Consider the following 8,398-nt stretch of genomic DNA (forward strand, 5'->3'; position numbering starts at 1 on the left):
TGAGTAATAAATATAACTAGTAATCATAAAAAAGTTTTTGTAGTTACTTAACCAAAGTTTTACTGTTTATAAAGGAACAACCTGAAGAATCACAAACTCCAGATCCACATGAGGTTGATCCTGAACCAAGAAGAAGACAAAATGAAGGTGAATTTTAATCTTGTTTATAATATGGAAGTGTTTTGGTTTATGTTTATCTTTGATATAAATAGACTGACTCCACAGTCTAATCTTGCATTAAATGTAAATGTCTTTATTAAGTTTGGTAATTTTGACTAAGTTTGTCACCAACAAAATAACACTTTAAGATAGGTGCAGATGAAATTAAACCTTAAACCTTGTGCGGTAATACCTAATAATATAACCACTGGTTATATCACTACATAAAGTCCTGTGTTTGATTTTTACTGTTTTTAATATTTAACAACGGTCTATAATTACATATTCCATGTTCGACATTTAGAACTTTCTTTATAAAACTTTTTTTATTTAAAGTATAAATTTATGGAAAAACAACATTAAAATTTATCACCTTAAAAATACAATTTTAATAACGTAGTTAAACAACACAACCTAAGCTTGCAAACACAGTATGCACACCACTAAAAAACTGACTTGGCAGTTCTCTACTTTTTTACTTTTATCAGAATATATATAACACAACGCATCAACAAATATTCTTTTACTAATAAAAATGAAATGTTTTCAATTGTAATTGTTAAAGGGACTATATAACAAAAAACCACAACCTCTTATAACCCAATGTGTTTGCCACTATTAAGAAGGTTGAAAATTTTTCAAATAGTGTAAAAAAACAGTCAATCACACCAGCTACAAATGTAAAATATTATTATTTGAGTTTCTTTATTGAAATAGAAATATAACATAAATAAATGACACTCACATTAAACTTAATAAATATTATCCAATCCAAAGTTATGCCCATTTAACTTTGAACCCCATTACTCTAAAGCCCATAAATATGATAATTTAAAATAATGATAAAAACTGTTTTAAGGCCAAAATGACTGAGTATAAACTTAAATTTGCTTATGATTGATTTTAACATTGGCTAAAGGTCCCCTGTTACAGAAAACAAGTGAATAATATGACATATACAACTTATGCATGCTATGTTAAAAATTATTGTTAAATATATTTTAAGTAATTAACACTTTTGTCATTAAATCACAAGCAATCAAGGCATCAGCGTTTAGTTTGTTTAATTTCTTTTGTTGTAGTTTGAGTTACTTAATTTTAAAAAATTAATGCCATATTAATTTAAGCATTTAAATTATAGGTTCCACTTTTAGTGAAAATGTACAGCCGAGATCTTCTGCTTCAAATCAGGTTTTAACTTTAAAGTTATTAATAAAATGTTGTTATATTTATGTTAGAGGATGGTGTTTAAAGATTGTTTAAATATTTAAACTTTGAATTTATAAAGTTGAATATTTTTAAATAATTAATTTTAATAATAAATTTAATTAACTTTTAAATCATTTTTGTTTTAAAGGAACATTCTGGAAAATCACGAACCCCGGCGAAAACTTACAAAAAAGAGTTTCCAGTACCAAGAAGAAGGCAGAATGAGCGTAAGTTTAAGCAATTATCCAAACAAATTTATTTTTATTGTATGAGCTTATACTTTGGCATCTTTAATATGACATAGCACTGTATTTTAACTTGATATTATTTACATTAAAGGTTCTACTTCAAATGAAAATGTACAGCTGAGATCATCTGCTTTAAATCAGGTTTTAACTTTAAAATTGTTCTTAAGATTTTGGGATATTTACTGTAAAGAATAAAAATTAAACACTGATATTGATTGGGTCATAAGACCTTGTTTAACAATAAATATGACTGGTAATTATTAAAAAATCTTTTTAGTTACATAACCAAAGTTTTACTGTTTATAAAGGAACAACCTGAAGAATCACAAACTCCAGATCCACATGAGGTTGATCCAGAACCAAGAAGAAGACAAAATGAAGGTAAGTTTCTCGTTTATAATATGGAAGTGTTTTTGGTATTTGTTTATCTTTGATATAAGTAGACTGACTCCAGAGTCTAATCTTGCATTGAATTTAAATGTCCTTATTAAGTTTGGTATTTTTAATCTGCTTATGTATTTAGTAATAGCAAAAGTGACTAAGTTTGTCACCATCAAAATAACACTTTAAGATAGATGCAGATGAAATTAAATCTTAAACCTTGAGCGGTAATACCTAATAAAATAACCACTGGTTATATTACTACATAAAGTCCTGTGTTTGATTTTTACTGTTTCCATGTCGAAGTGTTATTGAATAAGATGCTACAAACAATTCTATCCTATATTCAATTATAAGTTCTTATATTTTACAAAAACAATCTTATCCAAATAGAATCAAAAAAACAAAAATATATGGAAATAAAACTTAACATAATGTTAACTTAAATGATTTATTAAACATAAACTCTTATTCAAATAGAATACAACATAAATTAAAAACATTAAAAGAACATAACATACTCATGCACTAGCTTAGAACTTAACATAGAAAGGTCTTCTCACAACCAAGGTAAAAACTAAATGACTTTAAGTAACACAAAAGTATAGTAAAAAGTAGGAAAATCAGTCATGCATAAAATAACAAAGTAACTAGTCATGCATGAAAATAAAATAAAACAAATAAGTATACTATAAATAAAACATTACAGAATTATCATATGATATAACAAATTCATTATGTTTTTTTTTAGTTAATTGGTAAGAATCCAGTGTTTAAAACCTCTAAAAGATTTAAAGTATTAACGCCCCAATTTAATTGAACTTATATCTTTGTTTTCAATCATCTCACAAATGGCTCCAACATCTATGCGTAACCGTTCGATTGTCACACTTTTAATAGATCGTGATGCATCATATACAGAGCGGCTATCTGTGATGGCCGCTATAGGAAGCGTGTCATTATTAATTTTTCCATAAAATAGTTCTGTAAACACTGAACATATAAATATAGCTCCATCAATGCCCTCCATTAAAGCCAAAGTCTCAGCTGCTAAAGTACTTCTTGTAATTCGTCTTATTTTTCTCGATTGCCAGCTTAGTAAATTGCAATTGTTGTTCTCTCCAACAAGAAATATAAGGTAGGTGCCTTGACTTCCACCATTTGTTAAATTTCCGAAAGCAGCATCAGTATACTCAACCAATCGCAAATTTTCAGAATTACCCAAATTTCTAAACACAATACCTGATTGATAAGGTTTTACCTTTCAAATAACTTTATTACATGCAATAAAATCTTTAATTTTTGCTACTTTAAAATTGGTTGCAAGTAGGCATGTTTCAAAACTTATTTCAGGCCTTGTTTGACTGCTTAGCCAAAGCAGTTGTCCAATCTTTGATCTTAGTAAATTTTGTTCCATAATTGTTAAATCTTTTTCAGGAAACTGTCTTTTTGAGACTTCAACTTCTATAGGCTTCAAGTTGTTTGTGTAGTCTTTCTGAGTAATTAAAACCTTATTTTTAATTTGTTGTACTTCTAATCCTATATATTTAAATTTTGTTTTGGTTTCCTTACCAATTTGGAATGTGTTTCTAAGATCATTTATAACTGAATTCCTAAAACTTTCAGTTCCACCCCATAGAAAATCATCAACATATACACATATGATACCTTGCAGTTCAACTCCACAATGCCAATAAAATACAGCTGGGTCTAGTTTTAAAATATTTTCTTTTGCAGATACCATAAAATCCTTAACCCGATTATACCACATGTTAGAAGCATCATTTAGGCCGTACACACACTTTCGCAATTTCCAGACACAATCGGTTAAACAATCTGCTTCTTTGGGTGGTTTAAGAAAAATATCCCGATTAACCAGTTTTCCTTGCAGGAAAGCTGTCTTAATGTCCATGCTTCTTAATGTCCATTGTTTTTGCTGAAAAATAGAAATTATTGTTCTCAGAGAATCCTTAGAGCAAGTTGGGCTTTCCTTATCTAAAATATTGCGATCAAATTCCTCAAATCCTCTAGCTACAAGATGAGCCTTTTGAACCTGTTGTTCATTTTTATACTTCCATGAACATATCCATCTAACAGATATACATTGTTGACCATTGAATGGAACTTCCTCATAAACATCATTTTCTTTCCAACTTTTTAGTTCACATTCTTTAGCATCATTAAACAAATCTGTTGATAAGTGATGAGTTTCTTCTGAAACAACCGCATTTGATTCACTATTCTCTAACAGCTTTAAGTGTGTAACCTTTTCAAAATTTACCCATTGTTTTTCTCCCTTTATATCAATGGGGGCTAAAAATTCCACATTAAAAGCGTTACTGTATCTGCCAGTCGCTTTTCCAGCTCTATTAATAATTTTTCCTGTACGGAGTGTACCATTCTCATCCACAAATTCAACTTCAAGATCTTTTTTTAGTTTCAGAGATTGAGTTGTGGTTGGGACTTCAGGAGGAGTAGAAAGATTTTTATCAATGCTTATGTCCTCATCGCTCGACTCATAACTTGTTGTATTACATTCCTTTACAACTGGTTCACGACAAGGAGAAATATTCTTACTTTCTTTTATCTCTAAAGGATCTAAATTATCAGAGTTAATTGGTTGTACCCGACAACTATGAGCTTTAATGTGCTGTCCACCATGCCTCATAAAGACAACTGGACCATCTTGACCCAAGACTGTAGCAGGTCCTTTCCACAAATTAATATCTTTTCGTTTGTAATAAACTTTGTTACCAATACAAAAACTTTCTCTGGTTTGTCGAGTTTGCATTCTTAATGCTCGTTTTAATTTTTCTGAAGATTCAGCCGCAATAAACAATCGCCTAGCATTGTGCAATGCAGAAATGTTTTCTCCAACATGACGGCTCTTCGTTTCCCCTTCTAATGCTGGAAGGTTATTAGTTAAATTTGTAGGCAACCTTGTGTTTTGACCAAAAACTAACTGATTTGGACTAAAACCATAATTATTTATTAAGGAGTTCTTAGCACTCAATGCCCAAGCAACAGCAGTATCCCAATCACAGTTTACATCATTTTTAAGTTTTAAAATCATATCTGTAAGTATTCCATTATGTCTTTCACAAACACCATTTGACCAAGGAGAATAAGAAGGAGTGGTCATCACAGAGATGTTAAAATTTTCACACATGTCTTGAAACTCAGAGTTATTAAACTTTTGACCATTATCACTAAGAACGTTTTCCGGTGCACCAAACAAACTCACCCAATACTTGAGAAAATTTTTAACAATTGTACCAGATGTTTTTTTCTTTTCAATCACAGCATTGCTATATCGTGTAAAGACATCAATCATATGAAAATACCAGACATTACGATCAAGTTCATGAAGATCTATTGCAACAGTTAAATTAAATTTTCTAGCGCAGGAAAGTCCAACACAGGGTTTTGAAGGATTGCGTTTAAACCATAAACAAATGTCACACTTGGAAATCTCATTGTCAATAACATCCGACTAATCCTTAGTAAGGATATTAACATCTTTTAAAAGTCGTCAAATGATCTCCTGAAGCATGATCAAATTGCTTATGTAATTTAAGAATTATTTTTTTTTTATTGTTTAAAGACATTGCATTAAAATTTAGTAACAGAACATCTTCTTCCTTTAGCATATCAGAATCAAGTGATCGAGGAGCAATTTCAATGCAACAATGGCCGCTTGTTGACAAATTCAAATATACTTCTTTTTCAAATATTTCAGCTTTATCGTCACTTAAATCAATTTTTGCGTTTGCTTTCTTCAATGATGACTTACTAAGCAGTGAAGGAAGACTATCTCGTACGACTTCAACATCAATATAACAAAATTTTTCTCCTACTAAAGCTGGTATTCTTGCCTTCATGAATGAAAATATTCTTCTTCCATCTCCAAACCGAAAGCTTGTTTTGCTTGGACTACTTTTTACACTACTTTTATGATAAAAATTAAGTCCTTTAACATAGTTGTCATACCACTTTTTTCCACATACTGTTTTTGTACAGGCTGTGTCAATTACAGCTGATCCCATGACCTCAGTAACAAAAATTTAATCAGCCTCAACATTAACAAAATCCTTTATATACTTGTACTTAATACCATAACTTTGTGAAAACTTTGTCCATCGCATAACACGGTCATTAATTAATTGTTCACACTCTTTATAAACCAAGGGCTGGTGGTTCAATTTTAATGTAAATTCTACACCATACAAACCCCTTTTTAAATGGGCCAAATCATAGATAAACACTATCAATTAATCGTCAAATATTTTATTACATTTATTAACTGATATGTATTTTATTATGCAGGCACACTTATTACTACTACGATAAATCATATTAAATAAACTGATTCAGCACATTTATGCACCTGAATTGTATAAAGGGTTACGCAATGCGAGTACGGTTTGACTTTTGGGCATTGACCTGAGTACGGATCGTTTGGCAACCACAATAGTTATTCTATAATAAATATTTAAAACAAATAATAATCTATGACTGGGTTGTTTTAGGTAATTCTTTATGTGAACAACTTTCTGAACTATGTTTTGAGCAAGCTAGTAGTTTTGCCAATGAATTCTGCTCTCCTGTCCAGTTAGACAAACAATTAGAATTTGTTGAGTTAGAACTTGCTCAATATTCTTCAACTGATATTAAATATCTAGATTCAGTTGATCACTTTCATACCAGAAAGGAACAATTTGAAAGAATGTCCAAGTTAACTGAACCTGACTATCACTTTGGTACAAAGATTAAGGTAAATGAGGTGTTTGAATTAGCAAAAAGAAATGCTGAAGCAGCAGCTGAACAAAAATTCAATAAAACGACAAAAAATGAAGCTAAACGACTTGAATTAGACAAGAAAAAAAGAGATTTTATTAAAATACATTCTAAAGTCGTGGCTCTTGTTGGGCACGCAGGGACTGGTAAATCAACTTTTATTAAAATTCTGATTCAGGAAATTTTTTCTGAAAATAGCGACTTTCTTCAGCATATAAAATTTATATTCAGCATTATTTTGCGATCAGTTGATTTTCATGAAAAAATGTCGATTTTCAGGTTTCTTGTTGCAAATTCATCTATAGATTGGAATCAACCAGAGTCTACTGATGTAGAATCATTTAATTGCATTAAAAACAGTTCTGACACTATCCTCATCTTTGATGGACTGGATGAAGCTGATAGTACTACTTTAGCGAAAGCACCTAAAAACTTGGTATCTACAAATGGCTCTGCTGAAGATTTTCTAAAAAACATTTTTACTGGAAAGTTATTTCCCAATGCTTATAAGTTTATCACTTCTCGACCAAGGCAAATGTATGAGTGGCATCCTTCTTGCAGACCTATCTTAGTGTTAAAACTACTTGGTTTCAATAAGGAAGCACAAGAAAACATTTGCGTGCAAATATGTGGGGAAAATTCACCTAAAGTCTTAACCTACTTACAAGATCATCCAGATATTGATGCTTACAATTATGTTCCTGTCAACTGTATTCTATCCATGCACTGCATCAATCAAGCAATTTTGTCTGGCTCTGTAGTTAATCTAAAAACTATGACAAATGTTATGCTTACTTCTTTAAAGCATTATATGAGGTCAGATCATTTTCCTGACAACACAGAAGTTCTTGAGAACGAATTTAAATGTCTAGCTTATCTTGCATGGAATGGGTTTAAAAAGAAAAAAATTTGTTTTAATCAAAAAGACATTAAAAAAGCTGGAATTACAAAAGAAATGCTTAAAACATTTCTTGACACTTTTGTTTATGATTCGTCAAACATGAAAGTCAAGATACTAGAAGGAGACAAACGAAGCAACTTTAGTCATCTCACCTGGCAAGAACTGTTTGCTGCTATGTATTTATTCTTATGGGCAAGTCTGGATAAATTTCAAAAATGTGTTCCTAAGTTTTCCACTAGTCGGTGGGAAGTAGTCACAAAATTTCTGTTTGGGTTTTACAGTTCTAAGGATTTGTCTGAATTTCAATCTGGTTCTTCAACAGCTTATGATGAGAAACAAGCTGTTCTAAAAACATATGCTAAAGATTTGTGTAAAAATGTTGATTCTTCATCAACTATTATTGAACTTAGCAGTTATTTGTATGAATCCAACGATGATGACCTCAACCAGTCTGTTCTAAGTCTTCTACCTGATCATTTGAAACTTGAGTTTGAGAAAATGTTGTTGCCGAGTGACTACATCCATCTTGGCTACTTGTTTGAACAACTGACCAAACCTCTTTCTTTATGGGTGAAGTTTGGTAGAAATGACCTATCTCAACTGCCTAGTATCTTCAAAAGTTTAAAAGTGAAGGTAAGCGAAAATATTATTGTTATTTTGAATATAATGCCCAGGTTTAATTTACACAGGAAATTAATTTACT

At 30.7% G+C, this 8,398-nt stretch overlaps 1 protein-coding gene across 1 annotated transcript; it reads right to left on the minus strand.

Moving 5' to 3' along the window:
• Nucleotides 1-2,796: 2,796 nt before the first annotated feature.
• Nucleotides 2,797-6,043, minus strand: LOC145749658 (uncharacterized). Its single transcript, XM_082565485.1, has 3 exons — nt 5,625-6,043; nt 3,307-5,305; nt 2,797-3,258 (listed from the first exon to the last, which is right to left on the minus strand). Exons 1-3 carry the CDS (start codon nt 6,041-6,043, stop codon nt 2,797-2,799), a joined length of 2,880 nt encoding a protein of 959 aa, XP_082421611.1.
• Between the last annotated feature and the right edge of the window lie 2,355 nt (nt 6,044-8,398).

Source organism: Corella eumyota, chromosome 4, assembly GCF_963082875.1.
Source record: "Corella eumyota chromosome 4, kaCorEumy4.1, whole genome shotgun sequence".
NCBI lineage: Eukaryota > Metazoa > Chordata > Ascidiacea > Phlebobranchia > Corellidae > Corella > Corella eumyota.